The following is a 27,423-nucleotide window of genomic DNA, read 5'->3' on the forward strand; positions in this document are numbered from 1 at the left end:
AGAACAATGTGCCCTTCCTTCAGGAATATAGCTGCAGCAGGAAACTACTTTTGGCACAAAGACCTTTTACCTATGGACCTTCGGTACTACAAACCTGTTTCTGGTTAATCCTCTCTGATCTTCCAAAATCTACATCAGCCACTGGTCATCTAGTAGAGCATGAATTCAGTGAGAGCTAAGATACAGATTGCAAAGAGCTTTGCATCTCCTGTGTCTCACACAGTTGCACTATTCCACCATGATATCATGCAAGCCCTGAGCAATCAAGTGCACTAATGAAGAAACTGTTGCATGAAGAACCATTCGCAAGGCAGATGCTCCTGGGCAAAGACAAGCAGAAGAATTTACAACCCAGTACAAGAGAGCACATCACAAGTGGTGAGTTTACGTATGCTATTCCTGAATATTCCAATTCTTGAGCCAACTCTAACATTCTCATACACAAATACCATCTGCGATCTCCAGTCTTCTAGGATTACTCCCAGGAATGGCTGGTATCCAATCCTCACACTTCTATCTCGAGTTAGCCTTGCATACTTTCATATTTGCTTCCTAAAATATTCTAATCACATTATCCTCATATCTTTCCTGGCATTTCACTGGTTATACCTAGTACACTTAAACACCATTTCATGTGTATCCCAAACGTCTCTTATGGGAACTGAAGGATGATTGACAACCTCACTCCTTTAGGAAAATGGAACTAAATGTTGCACTAGTAAGAACTTTGTCACTTCACTTGGATTTCAAAGGTTTGAATGTCACCAAAAGACAAGACTCTGAGAAGAGGGATATACCCTTAACTGCATTGCATTTTCTCAGTGGCTAAATGAAAGTAAAAGTAATAAGGGTATTTCTTGATATACAGCATAGCTGAGACAGACACTGGAATAATAGATAGATCTGTGTTAAAACAGAAACCACAAGAAGTGTACAGACAATGAAGAAATTTGAGATCTGGAGAAAAAAACTAGGTATTGAGAGTCTGTTCCCTTAGCTGAGTGAAAAGACAGAGGTGACAACTGCAATGCATATTTTAAAGAAGCAAATACCATGTGCAAAAGACATTTTAAAATTCAAAAATGCAATTACAACCAGAAGGAAAGTATTAAAGGAAGAATTAAGGAAAGAATTAAATCAGAGGGAAGGAAATAAATTCAACTGTGACCAATTACTCTATGTCTAATAGACAATCAACCTTGATTCAGAAAAAAAACCATCAGGCTATAAGAATGCAAGGTTTCCCCCTAACCAGTTAGGTTCAATTGTAACCACATAATTGTTACTTTTTTACCTACATTCTATGGTAAATACTGTCCAAGAGACCTGACCAAAATTAATAGTCTCTCTGGTTTATAAAGCAAAACATTTAAGAACCTCCAAGCCTCAAGGTAATTTACTGTGATGGGTAGATTCATTGATTTTTTCTGGATCCAAAGTTCAGTTTCTTGGATTTAGCAAAAAGACAATTTATAAAACCTTTGAAAAAACAATACACAAAGCTCTTTTAAGGTCAAAGGTAAAAATTAATTTATTTGCTCAAGTAGTGAACAACTCATGTAGATGAAGGGTTTGCGAGATTAAAAAAGTGTTCTTTTTAGCAACAAGCATTCTGTTGGTAATCAAGAAGACAACATAAAAACAATTATTTTCTTAACATATGTCCTAGGCAACCCAAGAACACAAAAGACAAAGTCACTTTTTAAAAAACAAGGTTGTATGTCATTCTTCAAGAAGCACAGAAGAAAAATTTGTTGTGCCCTTGTAAAGGTAAGTTTTAAGACAAAATAACTCACCCTTGACCTTGTATCTAAGAAGTTACAAATAAAGATTTCAGAATGCAAAACCCCATATCTCTTAAGTTAAAAGACAGGCAGCTTCACTGTCTACATAAATTCGTATATCAAAAACATTCAGGGTTATACAATAACCAGTTGCTGTTGATTTTTGCACAAATACAGTTCACTCCAGAGTTTATAATATACCATAGTCATAGTGTCCCTTGGACAATGCTTATACTTTGATAAGCTTCTCAATCATTTACCAAGACATCAAGACATCATCTACCAAGTTCTGTTTTCCGTTCATCAGTGTAAGAAAATACAATTACATTGCTATTGCAAAGTCCCTTTTTCAAATGAAAAGTGAGAAAAAAAAGTTCATTAAAAAATAACATAAGTCAATGAAACCGTTGTCTTCTTCCACGTATACTCTTGAGGTGACCAGCAGAACGCCTAAGAGCTTTCCTCTCTTGACGATGCTGTTTCTCAGCTTCCTGCTGCTTCTTTTGCTGCTCTGACTGGAATATTGAAAGAAAAACAGACTAAGGTTCTTGCAAACTTACATATCAACTCATTGATCAAGTACTTTTATATCAAGTCAGACATTCTTGCAGGATATCTGGAAACGTTACTATAAACGGTCCCACGTTACCTTGTCTTATACCGTACCTACTGGTCTGGCTATCCCCTGACATTATCATTCAAAGTAAGTCAGAGTAAATGTTTAAGACAAAGATACTGAAAAGCACTGAATAAAATCACATATTTCAGATGAAAACCAATGTCTAACAATAGACTAAAATAACAATCCAGAATTTAGGTTTTAATGCCCTTAAGAAGGTAGACCAGAATTTCAGGCTATTTAGTATCTACTCTGGTTAACTGGTATCACCACCTTTAATATTTGCACAGGAGTATTTTAAAGTGACAGACAGGACAATTAGTTATTTTTGCTGAAGCACACAGGTTCCCTGTGTTCTTAGCATTTCTTGGAAGTATTTGATATACTGTATACAATTCTAGAAACACTTTTCATAGGAAAATAATTGAAAATCTCTGCTCCAGTGGTACATGCTCTGTTAATGTTTTTTCTCTTCAAATATGCACTGAAAGGGTTTAATTTACATACTATGCAGATAAAAAGGCTCCTACAGCCATAAACGTCTCTTTTCTTGGGAAGACTAAGGCTTGTTTTCAAACTAAGCATAAACTGGAACTAGTAGACCTGAACTATCCACTCTCAGACAAGTGTCCACGCTATAAAATACTCCATCAATTAGAGTGATTTCCACTGTAGGTAGCAATAAACCCATGCCCATATTATGGCAATAAAAGCCAGTGGTCTGCAAACTTTTATTGACTCCTGTTTCCCCTGCAAGTAGGGATAAAGAAACCCACTATGTGAAAATGTAAGTGTTTTCTCTCTGTCCCTAGCTGTCATCTGAAACAGTCATGACAAATCTTAGTTAATGTTTCCTGATCCAGCTAGTATGCTGAAATTCAATGATCTCCATTTGCACATAAAGCATTGTTCCTCTGTACTGTAACTACTTGGGCAGTCTATAAAACTTTTTTTTTTTTTTTTAAATATATATTTAAAATCCTCTGAAAACTAAACCGCAAAATATCAATGACAAAAATTCATTGCAAGATCTGTCCATATACATTATCAGCAATGAATTAAAATACTCAAAGCTGTAGCATATCTGACGGAGTCATGTAAAATTGGCATTCTGAACAACTGCTATATCCACTCTCTTCCTCCTTACTCCCACCCAAATCTTCACAAAACTGTTAGCGAAAGATGATAGTTCATTGTTCACCACTGACTGCAAGAAATCTTGTGGCTCAGCACTTCCCCATTTAAAGCTGCTATGAGAGAGACTGCTTTAAAAGTCCCCAAAAGCCTATTTACTTAGCTGCAAGACACTAACATATCAGTTTCAGCAGTTGGTAAAATCCCCAGAACGGTTATCCTCCAGAGCACTGCAGAGGAACCTATAACTCATTTAACAGTCAGCACACTTTAAATTCCAGAAATACAGGAATCAAGCCCGGAAACAGTCAATAATCAAGTCAAGCAAGTGTTGTAGAACTATTCCAATAGATGTGGATATTTAAACATTTTATTCAGGTATACCTAAAGTGATCACTTAACTATTTTCTTGTATTATCAGTTTTACAGATGAGAAGAAAATTTGACCACTGGTAAGGAGAAATGTATTACAGTGCAAAAAAAAGCTTACTCGAAGAAAAACAAGTACATTTTGTCAACTGAAGTATCAATTAATAGGGACCTTCAGCTTCTATAATGTGTCCTTGGTTCAATTCTATAACTTTTTTTTTTTTTTTTTTTTTTAAGCAAAAATTCCCGAAGTGTTCTACAACAGTAGCAGATGCACACATGGAATTCACCATTCCTGCACCACAGGGTGATCAGCTGTCAATGATCTACAAAATACCTTAGGACAGGAAATAAAAACCCTTTGGGAAGGGTAGACAGGCAGCAGTCAACTACACATTTCCAGTGGAATTTGGCAAGTACAACAGGACCAGAGCTCATTCTTGTGATGTGTTACAAAGTTCAGTGACAAAAGCGGTTAGGAGCTCTGTCTTCATCATGCTGAGACAAAACAGCCCCATCAGCCAAGAGAAAGACTGTCACCTACAGCATCCCGATTGTGTTTGGACCTGCAAACCAAGATCTGATCAGTCCTGGCACCGATGTCAGGTAAGGTCACAAGCTTCTGATGATATGTCTGCGAATGAACTATTAAAAGATGGAAGCCAGTATTTTCCACCGGAACATAAGGTTTTATGAGTGCTGCCTGAGTTATAAGGGTATAAGCATACCGAGTGCTACCAGAGGCTTTCATTCTCTTGGCAAGAAGCAGCAGAGTTGGCAGCATATAAAAAAACGAAGAGGGACATTTGTTTGACGGTTTTAAAGTTCCTGTTCCTTCATGCAAAAACTAAAGTTACTCGTGTATTATCTTAAAAGAAAAATAATAAAATAATAAAAAGTTATATATATATATATAGCTCACCTTCTTTAATCTGAATGTTGTCTGCTTGCTGCCTACTGTGGTATCAGAGACATTTAACGTGCCAAGTTTTTCTTCAAGCTTTAAACGATCTCCAAGAGTTTTCCTGCGGAGAATAATTAACATTAGTCCCTGTTCTTGCCATCTCTTTGCTACAATAAATGCTGATAATGCAGTCAAAACTAATCTCAGTTTCTCTGAAACCCCGAAATGCCATATGTCGAAAAAATAAGCACTCAGTAAACAGAGAAGAAACACAAGCTCAAATCATTCCCTCCAGATACTGTTTATATAAATTTAAAAAATGTTTCTACTGAAAAGTTCATTGTCTTCTAAAAAAGCATCAGGCCTCTAGCTGAAAAAGAAACCACATCCTACTATTGCTATAGTTTTCTATGACATTTTAGAAAAAGTCAGGTATTCTGCTGCACTAACAGATATAAAAAAAAACTTTAAAGCATGATCTATCCAGTTTGCTTAATAACTTATAATTTCTGATTTGAGAAACACATTTGAGGGAAGGAGCTAATCTTGGCTATACATTAAAATTAATTCATCACAGAATGAATCATCACTTCACCGACAGAAACTACATAGCCCAATTAAAAATGATTATTCAGACACTGCGTCCCGTAACTGTATGATACAAAGTTTTCTAAATAAAAGAACAATGCAAACAAAGCCAGACTGATAAAAAAAAAAAGAGAGAACCCGACCCCACAGTGCTCATCAGTAACTCAGTTTCTCTGAGTTATTTGGTCTCAGGCACCAAATGTGACTTCAGTAAGGGGGTTGCAAATTGGAGCAGCCGAGGGCTGAAGACCTCAAAGGACCTGAAGGACCTCCAGCGCAGGGGTGAGGCAGACATGGTTGATCCAGTCTTGCTAAATGCTATTTGTGGTTCCTACTGTAGCAAATCCTTTGTAATTTGGTGCCTACAAGCAGGCAAGGCTATGTGAGAACACAACATCGCTGGGAGGACCAAACTTACTCTGTGACACACTCAGAAAGCATTCACCTAACTGTAAATGAATTTAGATATTGAGAATTGAGATACTGCTATTAGTTAGATCTTCCTGAAGAGGGGTAAGAAACACTTTTTTTTGGACAAGTTTTGAAGTGCATGTGTTAGCAGAATGCCAGCATATACAATTCTGCAACTTTTTACTTTAAAGGAATGGTGGAAAATAAATCATCATAAAAATACACATGACTAGCAGCCACCCAAAGTCAATGGAGTTTCTAATGATGAAAGGCTCACAGATCGTGCCCCATGTATGAAGCCTCTGAAGCCTGCAGAATTTTGGTTAATGAGCCATTTATGTAACAAAGACTCTTCAGATTAACAATGAAAAATTACTGTCAAGAATTACTTTATTTCTCATGACTAGGTACTTTGATTGTATTTTTTCTGTAGTATATTTTTCATTCAGTACATGTAAAAACTTGTTCCATCTGTGTGAATCGGGAAGACAAGCTAAGCCTTAGAGCTAACTATGGCAGAAGATCAGTCGCCGACATTGTGGTGGGATTTCTACAAGCAAGTGGAGTTCCATTTTTTCTCCCCTTTGAAAGTGCATCGGAGAAATATGGCTGCTACCCAGCAATTATTGAGCATGACTGCCTAGATACTGCTTCAGTCAGGAGAAAAACTAAAACGAGAAGATATCAAGAAAATGCTTTTGGTTTGCAATTTTACAGAATAAAAGCAGGTATTGCTGTGCTTATCTGAAGATGTGCAGACCCAAATCACAGTGAATTGCACTCAAACTTACAACAGCTAGGGTCTTTTTTTCCTATATCATCCTCAACAAATTGATCCAATGGATTCCTTAAGAGTGTTACTCAAATCAACTTCTCCCACCCTTCAGTACAAAACCAAAAACTTAAAAAAAAAATCGGGCACTTATTTTTTCCTCCTTATAAAGCAAAAGAGAAGAGTTTTCCAGGACTTTTCCTTTCCTGCCATGATGCTTTAGCTGACTTTCCTAGATATTGCTATGTTTTTGTTGTCTTTTCTTGACTTTATTGCCCATCTCAGAAGATGTAAGCACTGATTTATACTTTACAAAGTACGGTTGCTACAGTTTTTAGTTTTGAAATGCTTTAACTTCACTTACAAACATTTTAAAGGGAAATCAAGAAAATCTAAAGAGCTCTTAGCACACTGATAAAAGCCCTCACCTTTTATGTATTCCTTTTAAGCTGTTAAGCAAGGAAATTATACAGAAAGTAAACAAATAAAAGTCTTGCATCTTTACTGGTACGTTCAGCAGGTTTTCACGTGTAAGCATAAGAACATAAAAGGGGGAAGAGAAAGGCAGACAGCTTTGAGACAAGGCGTTTGTTGTGTTTTAGTTTAAGTTTTGCAGCTTTCCTGCGCAAAGAAACGTGTAGACTGCTGGTCTGCTAAGAAATTTATAGTATGCACCCCTGCTTTAGAAGTTGGGCTTGGAGCCGTGCTGAGTCAGGAACATGTCAAAAGCAACACCCAGTTTTATGTAAGTCATAAACTGTTTCCTCAGGTAGAACATTATACGATTAGAGAAAAAAAGAACACCTAGCCATTAAGTGCATAGTGAAGGTATTAAGGTACTTAATTACATTGGTCACAGACCATCATTCCATTGCTTGAATAAATCAAATCAAAGACAAACATGCCAGCCTCACCGGATTGTACATGCCACTACAGTCTTCCCAATTTTCCGTACATTAGGTGAATTAATTATTTTTTATGCTGACTATTTATCACTGAATAAGGCCGGCAGAAAACATTATTTAGTTTTTTTTTTTTTTAACAAAAAATTCTACTGTGTAAAAGTGCTTAACAGAGCAGGTTAGGTCTCAACAGAGACTAAGTCATGATTCTGTAATCGTATCAGCTGTGCGGTACGACAAATGGACACCTGCTGTTAATTCTGAGTTTGCTCCCAGAATCTGAGGAGCATACGTAGTCAGAACAATGCTTGGACGAGCCCGAACGGCATCAGTGAGTACAGAAATTACTGCCAGAGCAAAAGAAAAAAAGGGGGAAAGACAATTCAGTGACAGCAACTCAAAGAAAAACAAAGGCGGGAGTCACATTTTTGTCATGCTGTTCTATCTTAAATCCCCCCTTCCCCCCCCAATTTTTAAACATTTTACAATACATCCCACCTGTGCTACTACTGCACTGAGGATACATGACCTAGGCAGCCCTAATTCCACATCACATCTTGCAAAATATTCTGCACAGAACCGTGAATCTTAAGACAGATGCTCTCTTCCCTAAAAGGAATCTTTTAAAAGATCTTTCCACGGTTTATGTCATCACTGATATTCTTCCATCCACTGGACAAGACTGTGGTATTTGATTTCATTTTTTCCTAGCTGAAGCAATGATCTTTCTCCCACTGAACACCAGATGAAAGATTTAACTTCATTCTGTGTCATTATCATTTTTTTTCTAAATGCTTCTCTTCTTTATAGCTGTGTTGGCTTATATATCTGACTTACAGTATCCTTGCACATGTTTCTAACAAAATGAAATCTTAATATTTCAAACGAAGAGTCCTTGAGAATTTTGTTTAGAGGTCAGTAGCTCAATTTGATGAAAGAAGAGAGGAAACAGGCTGCAGCCATACTGCTTTAAAGGGAAGTATTTCAATGTCAATGAGAACACTGCCATTTCACCACTCTTTCATGCTCCTTTCAAGTCACTTTATAACATGACTATGAATTTAATGTGAGAAATATCTTTATCCTAGGACATTTCCTAGGACAGCATCCACACTGGCTATTTTCCTTCTGACAAAGCAGAAGGACTGACAAGAGGAAAAAGCTACATCATCGTCTATAACATAGAAAGAAAAATAATCAGAAGAATGCTAGAGAAATCTCAGCAAGCTAGAGTCCAGAATGAATGGGTATATTTACTCTAGGGAACATCAGAAAACCCTGTGTGTGTAAACATTTGCTGATAACAGTTAACATAAATATCACTTGCAGAACTACTAGAAAACTAGAACTATCCTATTTGTATTTAAAGGGATTTTACTGGTACAACATAGAAATCATAGACTACTGTAGGAACAATGTACCAGTAATGCTCAGAGACCATATAATATGGTAACTCTAGTTAAAAGCTTGTACATTTAAGAGAAAGGCTGAATTTTATCATGTGTTTCTCTACCTATCTCTAGGAAAAGTCCATCATGAAACATCTAGGCTGCATTATCAGTTCCTACTCACATAAAAAGCAGCCCCATTATATATGTTATTCACCTTGAATGTACCATTTTATTCTAAGTAAAAAAATAAAAGGCTATTATGGGATCCATCTAACACAGCAAGTTGTTTCCAATATTAGCCAAAATTCTGCTCTGCCTCCAATGTGCTGCAAGAACTTTGAACCTATTGTCCCTCATGGTTTTAATGTTAGTGCCTACTCTCCAAATAATAAAAGCTATTAAATCTCATCTTCTGAAGGCCTAAACTCACCTCTGGAAAAAAAAATGTCAATGAGATTTACAGGCATTAAGCGTCTCAAAGCCAAGTCCTTTAGTTTGCAAGCCTAAAGGTTAAGCGTGCCCTTTATGCAGTACCCAATTATTTCAGTTGATCAACAATTTAAAGAAATCCAAATAAGAAAACTGAGTCCATTTTTTTCCTTTTGCATTGCAAAAATAAGAACAGTTAGACCTGACAACAAAAGGACAGCATATTTTACGAAAATTTCTGGATGCCATAAAAATACACAGACCAAATGATTTTTTCTTTTACTACCCGGAACCTGCCCCCAAACAGTGGCTGATCATGCAGTACTAGACAGCCTTGTAGAGGGTCAGCTCAAAAACATCCAGAATGTCAACCTCATATTGACATTGGTGGAGAAATATAACCAGTCTCAGAGACATCAGTGCTGTTATTTGTGTAAGCAGCACTGATCCTGAAAAAAAAAAAACAAACAAAAACAAACAAACAAAACAAAAAAAAAAACACGGATGCCCAGATCAGGCTCAGAATACGAATCTCTTACTCATCTCATTTGCATTGTGTCTCTGGCATACTTAAAATGTTATATTTGTTTGGCAATAACTAAAACCTTTCAACAATTATGTCCCTCTAAGTCATATCCCTGAATCACCAGATGTGGCTTTATTAGTAAGTGCTTCCAAGACTATCATGCTAACTAACCAAAATGCCACTGGCCTGCACTCTAGAGAAATACTTGAGAATCTTCCACCCCCAGATGTTAAAATAGGAATTTTAGTCTTACTTCATTAATTTTTGTTTTTTGGCAGAGTCTTTGAAGCTTCTGAATTCCTCTCCTTCTTTAATCTCGAAAAACTGAGGTTTTAGTAATGTTTGCTGATCCTCCTTGAACCTTTCCTGCCGCTTTACTTTTTCCTCTTGGCGCAGAAGCTTGCGCTGTTTCCTGACCTCTTCAACCCAACCTTTTTCATCATCTGAACTCTCAGAACTTTCTGCATCACTTGGTTTTCCTTCTGGTTCTTCCTCCTCTTCCTGCAGACAAAAATAGATTAAAATGAGAAATCATCAACTAATTTTCTTTTCAAACCATTTCTGCAGTGAGAGTACGTCAGCTTTTACTTAGATGCACTTGAAGAGATCCAAAACCTGAACAAAAGCACTAACAGCAAATGAAGCAGAAATATTATAAAAATTACCTCCACCTACATATTATATGTTTTTCAAACCTATATTCATGAAGACATACACCTGAAAACTTAGATATAATTTATAATATTATCCAACTAATTTAGCTGGTAAGACATTCGTGCATTGCCTTCTTCTTTCCTTCTTTCTAGGGTAAAAAAAAAGCTAAACGAATGACATAAAGGTAAAAATATGTCTTTTTCATACACCAAAAGGAAAATATTTTACCTGTTCTTTTGCCTCCTGTTCCAGTAACAGCTTTAGTTTCTTCTTTCTTTTCTCACTTGTTTTAGAAACAAGTGGATTAAGTAGCCTGAATTCTTCACTCTGCTCATCTACCTGGAAATCTGGATTCTCAAACATGACTTTAAAGCGATCATCTTTGAGAAGGCTAGGCATATTCTGGAAAAGAATCGAAGCATGAGTTAGTTATAAAAAAAATATCAAAACAGACATTGGTAAAAAATACCTAACAACACTTCAATTAAACAAAACTCAAAAACTGAATGCAAAGTATCAGTTGCTTTATCCTTCCAGGTCACATAAATCAAGATTTATGGTTATTATACTTTATTACTTTCACAAAGATCAAATAAGTATCATTCTAAGCTACCTGTAAGCAAGACAAGCACAGTACAGACACCATAAATACACAATTACTACTATTTCTGAGTTAATATATCTCATACATTCACAGCCAGCTAGTCTGGAGACATGTTGATATCCATTGACTAACCAGCAGTACCTCTGAGGCAAATACCCTGCCTGATGAGGATGACTCTACAGCACGTAAAACAAATTATCAGAGTAAACATGTCTTCATAAAATACTACTATTGTTTTACTGTAAATACGTAAGTATTTCTGTACATCTTATTACAATTTCTTCACTGCCCTCACATACAGAATGGAAAAGGCAGTTTCATTCATGCTGGAAATTAAAAGAACCCAATGTAAATTATGCTATTGTTGAGTTAAGAACAGTTCAAACTACAACTAATGTTCACATGAATACTTGTCGTTTCAGACAGTTGAATACATAGCTTTTTGCAGTAAAAGCTGATCTTATAATTTAACATTTCCAAACTTCTACTAGCACATTGAACACACCCCAGCATGATATGTTCATTGTTACCTACAAAGTAGGAAAAAAGATAGAGGAAACAAGTTTAAATTTCAAGTGCAGAAGCTGTTGCAAATGTGCAACTTGCAATCTCATTTGGAAGCTAGAAGCTCAATCTCAAAGCCAAAAATAAAGGGCTCTTCACAAGACTCCTAGAGCCATTTCAGGAAAATAATCAGACCACACATTTTAATGTACTCTTTTTAATGTACTTTGAGATGCCATCTATCTGTATTCCTACAAAAATCACTCTCCATTTATTGAACTCATTTCCACTCCAACACTGGCTTAGAAATCCTGCATTTAAGGTTTTACCACCACCTTCTTTTTTAGTAGTTCATGGTTCCTAACCATCTCAACCTTTCATTGGATGCCACATGAAGCTAATAGCTGCCTTTCATGACTTACAGAATGGTTTGCGTTGGAAAGAACCTTAAAGACCAGTTCCAACCCTCCTGCCATGGGCAGGGACACCTCCCACCAAACCAGGTTGCCCAAAGCTCCATCCAACCTGGTCCTGAACACCTCCAGGGATGGGGCTTCCACAGCTTCTCTGGGCAACCTGTTCCAGTGCCTCACCACCTTCTGAGTGAATAATTTCCTACTAACATCTAATCTAAAACTCCAATTTTGAGTTTTAAACCTCTTACCCTATCACTATCTGCCCATGTAAAAAGTTGCTCTCCATAGAAGCACTCTTTACGTACTGAAAGACCACAAATAAAGTCTCCCCAGAGACTTCTCTTCTCCAGGGTGAACAGCCCCCAGCTCTCTCAGCCTTCCATCACAGGAGAGATGCTCCAGCCCTCTGATCATCTTTGTGGCCCCCCTCTGGACCCACACTAACAGCCCCACATCTTTCTTGTGCTGGGGGCCCCAGATGTTGATGCAGTACTCCAGGCAGGGCCTCACAAGGGCAGAGCAGAGGGGGACAATCATCTCCCTCCACCTGCTGGCCACTCCTCTGTGGATGAAACCCAGGATGCAGCTGGCCTTCTAGGCTGCAAGTGCACACTCATGGCTCACTCACATCGAGCCTTTTGTCCACCAGAACCCCCAAGTCCTTCTGTGCAGGGCTGCTCTCAATGAGTACTTCTCCCAGTCTGTACTCCTGTCTGGGATTGCCCCGACCCAGGTGCGGCACCTTGCACTAAAATGCTAACAAATGAAAAAAGTTTTTTTTCTCTGAACAGCTTTGATATCAGTTCTGCACTTAACTAGCTTCTGGACTCCTACAAGGCCCACCATCATCTTCAGCAGGGCATATTTCAGCATTTAAAACTTTTAATACAGATGACAAGGTTATTACATGGCCTGTTTGATACTCCAGCTACACAAGTCCACTTTACAGTCACCTAGTAAATATTTATGAGACAAGAAACAGAGTTCTGAATCCGTTTGGCCAGGTAACAATAAATTGGTAACTATAAGCATTATTATTTCTGTGTTCCTAGTTAGAGAAGACTTTAAAACAAAAACTTACCTTTTGCTTCCTTTTTCTGGTAAGCTGTTGTTCTTCTCCTTCTTCTTCAATCAGTTTGAGTGCAAGCTCTTTATTAACTTTTGGAAGTTTCTAAAGAATATAGATATAAAGAGAATACGTGTATAAACACAATGTTATTTTTATGTATTTCTTTCCAGAGTATTGCATTTCAATGGCCTGAGTCGTTTAGTTTAATGGCAAGCAGAGACTGGAAGTTTTACCTCTGGGTTATCTGCTCAAGCAGCAAATGTGATGAGAGTTGCTCTTTTACAGTTTGATATCAGACTTTCTCATCTGTGGGATTCATATGCATGAGAATATTATGTTTCCATTCAGAAAGTTCTATAAATTAATGCCAACTTTACTGTTTGTCTCTAACGATAAACAGAATCAAATCCTAAGCAATTACCTTTCTGAGATACACTTAAGAATATGCTATTTTTTATGTTTTTTATGAACAGTTCTTCCAGAGCATATTCATTGTTCCCAGGATTTACCTTCAGCTGTACTCTCTGTGCACGTGTTTCTTCTATCTTCTGTCTTATTTTCTCTCTTCTGTATTCTTCATAGGCAAAGGGGTTAGCCATCATTTTTGCCTTTGAACAAGCAGAAGGAAAAAATATATATCATTAATACATGATACTGTCCTTTATGTGGGAAAAAAAAAAGCACAACACATTTTATTAAGAGCAGCAGTTTACAAGCATCATTTTTTACCTTATGATAAAGTCTTATATCCATGAAAAAACCATGCATATATGCTCTGAGCAGCGTCGATCCAATGAGATGCGCAAGGCCTGGGAAAAAAAAAATTACAGAGGATTTCAAAGAGCTTTCACAGATAAAGATAAATTTCACTCCTATTCCAAGCTAGCCACTTCACTTACTCAGTTCAAGACAAACAAGCACTGCCAATGCAACACATTAATCTCTCTGATAGTCACATCCAGCACACCAAGACTAAGTAAAACTGCAAAAAATCAAGCTAGGCCAGCAAGAAATCCTAGCTACTTTGGAGCAACAAAATCCATTTTTGTTGTCATAATACATGTTACTGTGCACTTTTTATAGATGTCTACATGTTCTGTGCACCATAGGAAGTCTACAAAGAAAAAGTTTTGGTTTTTCTTTTTGGAAAGTCTGTACATGTTTGACAAGCACTTTTATTGTGTGGTATGCCGAAGTTATGAATGAAAGAATTTCATCTTGGGTCCCTATCTTTGAAGAATCAATGTGCTGAAAGAAATACAGTACCACATCAGGTTATAAAACTGTCACCCTATGCCCTAACCGACAGTAAGAATGAAAATACTGAACAGTTGTCAAATTGTCCTTCCTTGTATCTTCACAAAATTCCAAAACTGAGAAAAAAGGAATCCTTTTATAGCAAAATATCCTCTACAGATCCCCAAATCTTTAGAAACTAAGAATTAAACCTATTCTAGAACTAAAGGGAAAAAAAAAAGAAGAGAGAGAGAGACAAAGTTCTGTGTATCTCAGAAAGCAAAGTTCTTATTTATTTTAAACTGTTTCCAGGAAACAACCCTCCTGCATACTCCAAAATAAGAGTACTTCAGATAACGGGTGCTATACAAAGAACACTGATGTATGAAATGCAAAATATATCCCAAGATGGTTCTTCATTTGAAAGCTTGCACTCAGGGGGGAAGTGAATTTTACTACGTAATTGTGAATATTTACTGTGAAATTGTGAATATTTATTGTGAAAATTGTGAATTTAAAGCAGAAGAACTATTTCCAGTCAAGTCTCTGTGTTGATAATGCTACACTGCCTAATTCCCTTAAGTTTTGAATAGGGATCTATGGGCTACATTCAGACCACCTCCTTCAGAAGATCAGGCAGGTGTTCTGGAAGACCTCCTCCTTGTCCTGCCATATTCAGAGGTAAATGAATTAAACTGGAGTAAAACACTACAATCAAAATACATAGTGGAACGAAAAAGAATCAACTGCCTTGAGTCACACATGCTTACCCTCTCTGCTATGTCATTTTCAGTATTCTAGTTCCACGAAACCATTTTTCCATTAACCCTAGAATGGAGTTTTATTTTCTGGAAAATACTATCCTCAATTAGGGTATCCTTTGGCAGGTGAATCATTTTTCAACACAAACATCTAGTGTTGCACTGGTTGGGAACCAAGGAACAGAAAGTCATCAATCTGGTATACTAATAACCAAGACGACTGGAAGAAACTACTGCCAATGAATTTCAATCAGTTCTCTGCATTTCTTACTGATAAGTCACATCTGAACTAATAAACTTAGATGTGTGATAAAAAAACAAACAGAATAACCAAGTCAGCTAAAGAAATTTTACCTAAATTTTCAAGGTCTTTTCTGGTCACAAATTTGTAGTCATCGTAAACTGTGCTCTCTGGATTCTCTTCCAGTTCTTCAGTCAAGTTGTCCAAGAAGGAACACCATCTGGGGGCAGGTCCTAAAACCTGGGGATATTACAGAAAGGTACAAAATCGTATATAGATACAGAAAAAAAAAAAAAACAACACCTAATGTTAGGCTCTCAGCTCCTGTGCTGGAAGAATAAATAAATCTCCCTGAAATCAAATACACCTTAAGAACAACAGCAGTTGGAGAACACAATTAAATCTACTGCTTACATTACCAATAAGAAGTACTATCGATTATTTAAGTGTTCTTTTAACGTAGGTAATTTATTTGAGACCAACAATTTAGAGGTTTATATTCAACAGTTTCAAGTGATCCTAGTCGGACCAATTAATTTATTAAAAGCTCAGAGCTAAACATTATAGATATAATTAACAATGTAACTAATGGCACTAGATATCAACTAATCTGTACAGCACAGCTGGACCATGGTCTCATTAGTTTACTACATGATCACATTAATTAAAATAAGTAGGGCAGAATAGGATTTTATACAGAACATTACAGGTATATTTCATGTACTTTTGTTCAAGGAAAAAATCCAGACTGTATGGACAATTAATGGGAAATATTAAAAAAAGATCGCATATTTCCACCATGAGGCAAAGGATTTATTTGAACAATATTACATTGCACTATCAACTTTCTTTTCCACATATGCTTCCTCCAACTTCCCAAGTCAATAATTATCTCCCTTAACTTTTCCCTCCTGCTGTTCTGATTGAAATTCCTCCCTATCCTGATGCGCACTGACATACTCAACTGTTCCAGTATTATTATTTTAGTAGGTGAGCTAGCTGAACGGAAAAATCCAACATTACATTTTTCTCTCCAGAGCAAATCAGCTAAGTTTTAGAATGCAAAGTGGCCAGTTAACTCCTGGAGTGGGACTTCTATTGAGGCTTCCATTTTGTTCGCTAAAAACTCATGTGAAAAACTCAAATCACAAAACAACAATACAAACAGCAATGGTTGCAACTCAAATCTAAGCGCCACACTTTCATATTAATAACAAAGCAGTCTAGAAATATTAAATGTGCTATTGTTTTTCATGCCATTGAAGAAACCAGCAATTGGTGCTTCATTACCAGATCACCAAAACATGAATGTATTAAGGGAATCATCTTTAAAGTTTACCCATTTTTGTGTTTTGGATGACAGTTTGCCCTTGTAAAAAACAAAACAAAACAAAACAAGTCGCTTATTAACTATCAAAACTTTTCCTGTAATCGAATGTAAGTATAAATGTCTGCTGAAGATTATTAGAAATGAGATTAGAGAATCCTTGACTCACTTCCATTCCAATTAAATAAAAAGTTCCCCTTCATTCCATCTTGCTGACGCATTATGTAAAGATCTCTATCACTTCAATAAACTTTTTTCATCACTTCCATTTCTGTGGCACTATCTGTTCAAGCCTTGCACAGTGCACATTACTCATTAGAATTCAAACAACTGTAACCAATTAGGGTAATCCCCAGATGTGATCTTGACTGGTGTAAATCTTTAAAAAAAAAAAAAAAAAAAAAAAAAAACAAACTTAAAGCAGAAGTCTCAGAAATAAGGAAAAAATGTTTCTCCACCTTTCAGCTGTAACCCCACTCACTGTTCATGCATACCTGTACTCAAAACCTGATACTAAGATTAAAACTTCTATGGCAAAATGTCAGTCAGTGATGAAACACCTAAAAGCTACACGACCTTAATTTTCTCTACGATGTATGAAGCAAGTTGCAGGACCACATCATAGAAAACAAGGGGGGAAAGTGAGATAATTAATGGAAAAAAAGCAGTGGCAGAATACCGGGAAAAAATACAGAGTTCTGCCATTTTTCAAATTTTGCATGTAAACTGACAAAAATGAAAACCCTACAGAGATGTTTCTGTAAGTTTTATTGCCTCGTTTCCCTCTCTCTCACCCTACTAAAACTTCTTGCCTACCTATTCCAGGACACCTCTAGGAAACCTCTAGGATTTTGCTTGGTATGTTAAAAGGGAACATCTTTTAAAGCTTAGGACAAAAATTAAAAATAAAAAAGGCAAGCGATACCAGACACAGTGCCAAAAATATCAACAAGAAATTTCTTTCCAATGTAACCGTAAATTCTTCACAGGCTTAAAATGCCACTGCATTTCAATTGCAGAGTGATCCACTACCAGCATACCCCGCCCTCATGAAACGCGAGGCTCTGCTGTCTCTGCACCCAGGTACAAGCTCCACAGCTCCAGGGATTTGTCTGTACCATGCCATCAGGTATGCAGCAGGCACTGGGAACACTGCCAGCTGACGCTGGTATGGTCACAGCATGCAGCATAGCATTTTGTAGGGGTATAAGTTTTAGGGAATGGCCTCAAGTTGTGCCGGGGGGGGGTCAGGTTGGAAATGAGGAGACATTTCTTCTCAGAAAGAGCAGTCAGGCACTGGGACAAATTACCCAGGGAAGTGGTGGTGTCACGGTCCCTGGGGGTGTTCAAGGAAAAGTTGGACGTGTGGCTTAGGGACATGGTTTAGTGGGTGAGATTGGTGGTAGGGGAATGGTTGGACCAGGTGATCTTGGAGGTCTCTTCCAACCTTGATGATTCTATGATTAAATGTAGGCAATCGCATGCAACTCAACTGGCATTTACAGTATTTGTAACATAACATATAGGTTTCTCTGCAAGTTTTAGAGAAGTTACGTATAGCTAGTGGGAAAATCATTACTAAACGAGTGCACATCTAAACTTGGCTCGCACTCAAATATTTATTCGGCTGAGAAGCCAGACATCATCATCAACAGTGATCAAAACAATATTTTCACTATTTTCCTTATGATTCCATTTTCAGCCGAATTACCACTTCTTGAAACAATCTCCGACAATTTCCAGTGAATGGCAAGACGACCGTCTTCAAAAATATTTTTGTCTATCACCAGAAGGGCCTGGCCTGGCAGCTGGAGCCAGCTGGCAGCAGGCCGGGTGGGATCGTTCCTGCTCTCCCTTCTCCTCTGTCTTCCTCCTGAAGGGTCTGGAGCTGTCTGGAGCTATCAGCTGTGCCAGGACCCAGGGGCAAGGATCCTCCACCACAGGGCCAGGTATCCTGGCACCGTGTCGGGAGGCAAGGGTGGTGGGACAGGCCCAAGCACGAGACATGGAGCGCGACAGCCGGCCTGCTGCAGCCCCTCCTCAGCACAGGTGATGCAAATACCTTGCCCTTGCCTTTCACATGTTACACCAGACCATAGGAAGAACAGATGCAGATTTCTTAATTAATATTATCAGTATCACGACATCAACTGCCAAACTTTTATTAGCACAGTATTAGAATGTCTTTATTTATTTACCATAGATGCAGAAGATGTACGATGAGTAACTGAGCATGTGACTCAGCTGAGTTTACAAGCTGCTAATATGGCCAAACTGTTCAGGAAAAGGAGGAAGAAAAAGCTGACAAATATTTTGAAAACTGCAAAATAAGTTCAAAGAACACCATTGTGTTCTGTTTTACAAGACTTTTACTTTAAAAGTCTTACAGCACCACATATCTTGCTCTGTGAAACATCGATTGTGCCTAATTCCTGAGCACTTCTGTAGAAAACCTTCTGTCATCATTCTGTATTTCCCCTGAAATTAATGAATGCTAGGACTAACTGGGTGTTATTACCAACCCACAACAGACGTTCCTTATCTTCAATCTGGAAGACCAGACAGCACTCGTCCACTTTTAACTTGCCACTCAACAATTTGTCAGCCAGCTCTGCAGAGCCACCAAAAGACTGGGTCTAATCCTGACTACCATTAAGCATGCAACCCACCCAACTTAAAAGCAGCCCAGGATGCTTAGCAGCTTCTACAGCCAGATGCCACGAGATTTAAATGAAACAATTCTGAATTCACACACAAATGAGTATTGTTAAGCATCTCTTAAAGGACAAATTTGACAGAAGTGAACCAAACAGTTGGTCTTCTCTGAGAGTCAGAACAGGGTCCAAAATCCAAGTTTTCCAAGACATTAATGACTAAGCCCCTGGAAGACTTCATCCAAGGCAGTGATTAGCTCCTAAGTTGCAAATAAAAATGTCAAAAATGTTTTAAGAGTCAAACAGCAGAAACTCCTCCCAACTTTTATTGATGTACTCTAGCAATTAAAAACATGCAAAAATGCTATATATGCTGCCCAAATCAGATTTGAAATAACTCAATTAAATTTGCCAAGTTTAGATTGCCTAAATTCCCTCTGGAAGACTAACTTCATGTATGTGGACATCATTCAGGAGAACGCTTAGAGCTTCCAGAGAGGTTTTGTAAAGCAGAAACACTGGTTTCCTTAGCTCTGTAAGACAGCAACATGCAGTTTCACAGAAATTAGCAGTGTAAAGCTGTATCACTCCATACCTACAGGAATACAGTTACCAGCAAATAAATATGAGAATATGTTGTATCACTGCTCCTTCATAATAAAACTTCAAAGCCTTCTTTGAAAAATCTTGCAAGTGTTCATTGTGGTATCTTCTATGGATTTTAAGTTAGGCTGTAAGATCTCTACCAGGTAGCAAAAAGGGACTACTACAGTTAAATCATTCACTGCCATTCTTTCTGAATAATGTATATTACAACAAAAATGGCATGTATTTAAGGTCCTCGACAGAGCTCTGGTCACAGTGTATTGTGTAAAATTACTAGTCAGATGATAATTTTAATAACCATATGGTATGATAGGAACTACCTAATGAGAAATAGTTTATGCTGAAAAGGGAATTACTGCATAGAAAGGAGGTTATAAGTGAAGTTTAAGGACTATCCTATTAAACATTTTCACTAACAACTGCCACAGATAGTGGGAAGATGCCTGTGAAATGTACAAACTGGCAGAAAAGAAGGGTCAAAATCTCTTAAGTGGAAAAAAAAAAAAAAAAGCTGCCTTGAAAACTACAAAAGCTGCAAATCAGATGAAGTTTATAGCCAATTACTACCTGGTGTAGACAACAAAAAAAGAAAAAAAGTGATGCTGTCTGATCACAAGACAATAAAATTGTTTTAAAGTCACTGTAATAGTATAGGATACTTGATAATCAGTCAGGGGCAGTATCTTGTAGAACTCCAGGCAATCATGTTCAGGATCCATGAATGCAAAGTTTAATAAGCACACTGAAAAGCTACTGGGATGATATGCAAAGCAATAACGCTCACACAAGGTTATGTACTTGCAAAATTAAAACAGTTACACTGCAGGGTTAGCTGAACATCAGATGGATGTGAATGTCAAACAGTCTGTTAATGAAATATTGAGTAAAAAACAAATGACTGATTTTAAGATGAAATCTGACATATTCATGGAAAAGATAATGCAATCTGATTGCCTGTGATGTGATAGGCTGGGACTCCATGACCAACAAAGCTCCTCCATTCCTCTGTTACCATTAAAAAAAAGCCTTAAATCAGTTTAACAAAGAAAAAATCTTTTCTAGATTATAATTTATAGAAATGGTATGTATTTTATACATATGACTCAGCGCTCTCACATATATATCTACTTGTAAGAGAGAGACAAAAGGAAAATATTTAAAATAAAATGGCACACAATCGTTTTACATTTTTAGCCAGACATTTGCTGGAGAAAGCAAATGCCCATCTGTGTGTACATATTCTCAGCTTCAATTATGCCATGTAACAGGAGAGGGAGATTACAGAAGGTCTAATGAGGGAGGAGAAGAAACTGGGTGATCCCCAGGGTGTGGGCAGTGATTGAAATGTGCAATTGCGTTTTCAACATAATTAGCTCCCTAATTGCACAGCCAGGTTTAATTAATGCAATTACATGAGTAATTAATTACTATTCATTTTAAGAGTACTGTTTTTAATGTTTTGTTCTCTAATTTTAAGAATTAGACAGATCTCAATATGTAAAAATTTTGAAAAGTTTCCATCACATGCATCGAAAAGGGAAGAGGAGAAAGAATATCTCCTTACACCTTCGTACAAGTCAAGGTTACATCAACGGCAACCCATAGCTCTCAAAACCCTGATGTATCATTTCCAGCTTGCAAATATGAAGAACTGCATCTCCATTCTTGTTTCTGGGCTTTATGGGCTTCAGGTACATCCAGGCCAACAACTTCAGGAAAGCCATGAGATTAGCTTGTGCTAGAAAAGAGCCTTGGGATGCCGTTACCTTGTTATGTTCCTGTCTACTACGTTTCCACATACAGTACATTTCCATTAGCAACCAGTGTGCTCCGAACAATTTGTGATTTTCAATATTCTTCTGACATTCCTTTCTATTCTTTTTCCCCTATGAACACTCTACAATCAACTCCAATTGTGCCCTTTTCATCTCATGAGTAATCCCATTTAATTTAGAAAGTAAAATTCTTTCATTTTCTAAATTAAATGGGTTTGGGGAATATACTCCAAACAAATCTCCCATATACTTTCATTTTTCTTAATTTCATGCTTTCATTCACCCTGTGGATTTGATGCTTTTACAGTAACTGAACTTCTCACTGGAGTACAGCTATGACCGAGAGACAGAATAGCACTTTTTTCCTTTCCAGTTTGTTACTAACAACAGCGTTGCATTTGGTTTTAAGCCCACGCACTCATAAATTTCACTGAACTATACAACGAATTGGCTCCTTCCCTCATCCCAACTCCAGCACATCCAGACATTTTTGGCAGATTCACTAATCTGAGAGGTTGGTTTTCCTACCTTTCACCGTGCTATGGCAGCTGCCAAATCAACCACTTGGAGGTTTTACTCCTTAGAGAGCATGTTAAAGGAAGTGTTGCTTTTAAGATCTTTCCAGTGTTAAACAAAAACTGCTGCAGGAACTTGCACACATCTTCTAGGAATGAGATACTAAATCTTTCTGGTAGTTATCAGATAGTACATGTAAGTATTTCATTTTCTAATCCTAAACAGTCTAACTTTATAGGTGTTTTTGGTGTTCTTGTTTAATCTCATGTTGTCTGATCTGACAGATATTAGTCACTTAACCAGCCACAGGCCTGTTCTCACTACCACTGTCTTCCCAGTGAAGCCACCACACCTTGTGAAGAAGGCAATAATCCTGTTGCTTGTAATGCTGAGGGACAAAAGCACCCTCCAGGATATGAATAGCAAATAAATTTTCAGCAAAGACGGACAAGTGCTCCTTAAAACTGTAAATGAAATCAATAATATTTCTCTTTCTCACTAGACAGGAAGAAAAAGGGATGCTTCTCAAGTCAGTTACCAGCAGTGGCATTAAGAGTTAAGCAGCCTAATGCTTTCATCAATATCCCTGTCGTGTTCTGACATGCTGCCACACATAAAAGATAAACACTAGTCACTCTTGCTATGGATCTCTCTATTTCTCAAACTCCGTGTGCTTTTTTTAAGCTCTCAAGACAATTAGAGATAAGAAAGTTTGGTGTCAGAAGAATAATAAATAAAACTCGAAGTGCAAGAACCCACTACTTTCATTTTAAGTCACCTAATCTAATGAAGCTACGAGTGGCTTCTCAAAGCATGTGTTACAAAGCATGATCTGCTTCAAACTATTCCATAAATATCATCTGGAAACGCATCAGAAGTTCCCCCAAATTCCCCAGACACACCACCACCCCTGAACCCTGCCTGGTCAGAGAGCTGGATCAGCAAGCAAAGCTTGAACAAACTCCACGACCACCAGCAGGAACTGAGCCACCACCCTGAGCAGAAGGAAGCCTCCAACCACCAGCCGAGCGCTCCTGGCAGGCTGAATCCCGACACCTCGCTGGCACAGCACCACTGAGTTTTCTTAACAGGGGAGAGAAAGTGAGCTTAAATATTCCTAAAGCTTAAAATCTGACAGCATGTTACAATCATCCCTTTTTAAAACCCATTTTTACCCTCTTCTCCCACAAGAATTCCTCCTGGATTCCAGGATTTTGAGAAATGTTCCACAGTCTGTGAAATGTTGAAGCTTCACTAACCAAAATACTTAAGGACTGCAGTAATTAGTATTACTTCCAAATTCACAGAAGAATGACAAATAGGAGTGCCCTCCACATTTTATATGAAGTCTAACAACAATAAAAAACCTAGCACAATATTCTTCAAATAATACAGACATCACAGAGCCCTCCCCCTCAATTTAAAGCTGTGATGGGGGGAGACAGGGCAGGTGGGAGACTTCACAGCTGCCCTGAAATTCTTTATTATTATTATTTATTATTATATTACAACAAGAAAGAGCTTCCAAGAAGGTCCTGCCTGTTCCAACAAGGTCAGAAACCTGCATCCCAAAATACAACAGCATCTCTTGCAACACTAAGGACACCGGCATGCAATGGACAGCACTCCCAAAACAGGGATGAGGGACACATACGTTGATTTTAGCATGTAATAGCCACGGATTGCAATCTAAATTAACAAGTTAGAAGAATTAAGAATAAGCTAGAAATGCAGAATCCTGGCAACCCATCTTGTCCACCTTTCTGACGGCACAGGAAACTTCCCAGTTGTTACCCTGCGTGGTCACTTGCCTCCCTTTTACGTCACTACAAACAGCTGGGCTCTTGTAATACAAGCCACATAACAAGTATTTTTATAGCATAAATATCTTTAAATGCATGAAAACAAAACTGACTGTACTGGGGTTAAGAAAATGACGTGGTAAGGAAATTTGAGGGATGCTACAGGAAAAAAAAGCAATGGTGAGTCCAGCTGTACTTCTACCTTATGTAACAGACAAGCTACTGGGAAACCAGGAGTACATGAGGAAATTGCCTCTCGTGGCAGTTCAGCTGCTCTTTGCGGAGCTGCGAGCAAGGCTGCTCTGGGTGTTTACTCAGGAACGGGACGGCAGCTACCTGCTGGGAACGTGCAGCTCCTCCAGACAGAGAACGAAGATACCTTCAGCACAAACCAGTCCACTCTTTCCAGAGCCCTATTTCAGCACAAAGTTTTATTTAACTTCAGAAATGCTTTGATAGATATGTCCTACTCAAAGGAAATTATTTCAAAATGCTAGCTTTCATACATTTGATTGGCTTTATTTATCTATCAGCTTTGTGTGATAGAAATCACAAATCCTCACAGCTTTTAAACTATTTTTGTATAAAAAAAGTTTTAACACACACTTTGATTCACTAATAAGTGCATCCAGAGCATGACAAAAATAAACCACAATATGCTACTTTCAAAAAATATAATATTTAGTTGAAATTATCTCACAGAAAATTCTCATATTTCGTCTTTTCTCAACTTATTTTTTTAATCTTTTAAAAAAGATTAAAGAAATCTTTTTATTATTATTTATTTTTAAAGAGATTAATTAAAGAGATTAATCTTTTAAAAAAGATTAAAGAAAACACATTAAAACCCCACTAATTCTTACGACATGCTGGCAGACCATAGTATAGTATAAAGCTTCCTTCTCGGAAATTTTTATATATTTTTAACATTATTTGTGATATGGTGCTGTCCATTAAAGAAAACTGGACAAGTGCTGTCTATCATATTATCACACAAAAGAGCAGTAAGCAGTGCCCATACTCCTTCATAATCTATTCATGTTGTTGAACTACTATACCAGCAGCACCAAAAACATCTCTGGCAAATGCTACAGGAAGATCAGAAATTGTTTTCCAATTATCACACGTTGGTGTTTTTCTTCTGCCTATGTGCAAAAAGCAGTCGTTTCTCTCAGCCAGCACATGGGAAACGGAGGATATCCTTTGTTGGGAATAAGCCCAGTGTGTTATTTTTCAGTTTGAAAGTGTTTAGGTTAAAAGGAGGAAGCTCACATTTCTGTTTGTCAAGATAAACAATTTTTTTCCTAAGCTTGTTAGTACTGTGAGATAATTGATGTATCATTCAGTAGACAGCCTTCTGTTTTATACTGTTTGCATGATTTTACGTATAAAGGATTAGAATGTCCTGAATGGAAAACCAGAAGGATGATACACTGAGACTCTGAAATAGCTTAAAGGCCAAAGACTCACTGAACTGTCTTTTTGTTAATGGAAAGTTTTTTCTTCCAACACCACTGTCCTTCACAGTCCCAAAGTGCAACTGTAATATGCGATGCCACAACATCTCTGTTTTCTAGTCATTTTGCAGTTTTCTTAAAAATAAATAAATAAAACTATGGTTAAGACCAACATTTCCCATTGTCTGCCATAACTGTTGCATTTATATTTTACCTTTTTTTATAATCATTATTGTTTTTTAATTTTTACCCCAGGGAATTAAAGACAGTTTGGGGATAGAAAAAATCTCTTATCACAATTCAGTTTCATGGTTGTTTTCCACCTTACATAAAACTTCTGAGATAATGGTTACATTGAAGTAGATGAACAACTCTAAAAAATTCACCCTCACCATACAACCTTCAAGAAGACAGTTGAGGCAGCATTAATTCACAATGACCGAGTGCTGCCAGTAAGACATGAAAACATCCGAAAAGAAATCAAAATCTCACAGGCTAACACTAGCCTGTTCCATTACTGTCAAAATGCCAGTCACAAATACAATAAGAATGGCATTATGTACTTCAGAGCTTTTGCCATGCTGAGGCCAAAACTCAGGTTAGATGATTTTGATGCAACTCCAAGCTGCTCCCATGAACCACTTGACTGAGGGCTGCTGATACACAACATTGGTCTCAAGTCCAACCTGGGGGGAGGTGTTTGCCTCTAATCACATCCCCACCGTATGAAGACCCAACCAAGAAAGAAAGGACAAGTGTTAGCAGATAGATAGTTTTAGGCACTGGAATGGGCTGCCCAGGAAAGTGGTAGAGTCACCATCCCTGGAGGTCCATAAAAGACGTTTAGATGGAGAGCTGAGTGATATGGTTTAGTGGAGGACTTGTTAGTGTTAGGTCAGAGGCTGGACTAGCTGATCTTGGAGGTCTCTTCCAACCTAGATGATTCTGTGATTCTAAGATCCCAAAATAATGAAATGATGAGCAAGGAAGTCTTAGATTGCTAAAACTGTTGTGAAAGGCCATGACCATAGAGGTAAGTGTGGAACATGCCTCATATGAGAAACCTCAGACCTTTTAAGTGAAAAGCAACAGAATGTAAGGATAGATATCGAATGATTACAACCCCTTGTACAGCACCAGCTGGTAGCACTGTCACCAGACTGACAAAATTTCTTCAGTCAATTCAGTCACATGTAGCAGCTAATCTGTAAACCTACAATCCAACCAAGCCATGTTCATCGTTAATTTACAATCCGGGATGGTCCCGAACTAGTATCAAAAGAGAAATGAACGAATTAAGGTATGAAACAGAACTGCCTTCATTTGCATTTGCCTCAGTACAAATTCCATCTACTGATTTGTTTCATCTAATATGAAGTACGTTAAATTTAAAGCATTTAATTAAAAAATAAAAACACACGAGCCAGTAGAATTTGGTGCCTCGATGTGGATCTGTGATTATGTTATCTCAGGTAACTACTAAGGGTACCTACACGTTTGCCTACAGTTTTTAAAAATTGTTGTTTTTTCTCTAAAACTAAGTTTTGTTTCTTTTTTTTTAAGGAATGTTAATTATTGAGGGCCATTCAATATAAAAGATGGTGATAAAGCATCATTAGTGTAGGCAAGTAGAGGACCTAAAAAAAGAATAAAAAATAATTTAAAACAGCACGTACGAAGGGAAAGTACCCCCAGTAATGGCTGGTTTAGCTGGAAAGCCACCCAATTTGATGAGGCCAAAGGTCATGAACATTTCTAGCAATAAAAAGATTGACACATCCAAAGAGGGTATTGGATTAGAAACCAGACCCTAACTATAAAGATATTCTTGGAGAAACTGAATCATTGAGCAGGCAAGAAGTACTTGCCCTTGAAACATTTCCACGTTCTAACTCCAACAGCCCTGAACTAGGAGAGCACCAGGGTATCAAATGATTTTCCAAAACCACCTGAAAAGAAGCCAGAGACGCTC

At 37.6% G+C, this 27,423-nt stretch overlaps 1 protein-coding gene across 2 annotated transcripts in view; it reads right to left on the bottom strand.

The window, feature by feature from the left end:
* Positions 1-1,525: 1,525 nt before the first annotated feature.
* The window catches only part of NOL10 (nucleolar protein 10), a 49,017-nt gene continuing 23,119 nt past the window's right edge, over positions 1,526-27,423 (bottom strand). Inside the window, exons 14-21 of one of the 2 annotated variants that reach the window (XM_084283510.1) lie at positions 15,428-15,554; positions 13,806-13,885; positions 13,586-13,684; positions 13,089-13,178; positions 10,712-10,885; positions 10,083-10,330; positions 4,829-4,931; positions 1,526-2,299 (exon numbers count right to left, since the gene is read on the bottom strand). In XM_084283510.1, coding sequence (XP_084139636.1) covers positions 2,180-2,299; positions 4,829-4,931; positions 10,083-10,330; positions 10,712-10,885; positions 13,089-13,178; positions 13,586-13,684; positions 13,806-13,885; positions 15,428-15,554 — 1,041 coding nt within the window. In that variant the 3' untranslated portion in view covers positions 1,526-2,179. The remainder of the gene's footprint in view (positions 2,300-4,828; positions 4,932-10,082; positions 10,331-10,711; positions 10,886-13,088; positions 13,179-13,585; positions 13,685-13,805; positions 13,886-15,427; positions 15,555-27,423) is intronic. The other variant, XM_084283511.1, reaches the window with a different exon arrangement.

The sequence above is a fragment of the Netta rufina genome (assembly GCF_964035555.1).
Source record: "Netta rufina genome assembly, chromosome: 3".
Taxonomy (NCBI): Eukaryota; Metazoa; Chordata; class Aves; order Anseriformes; family Anatidae; genus Netta; species Netta rufina.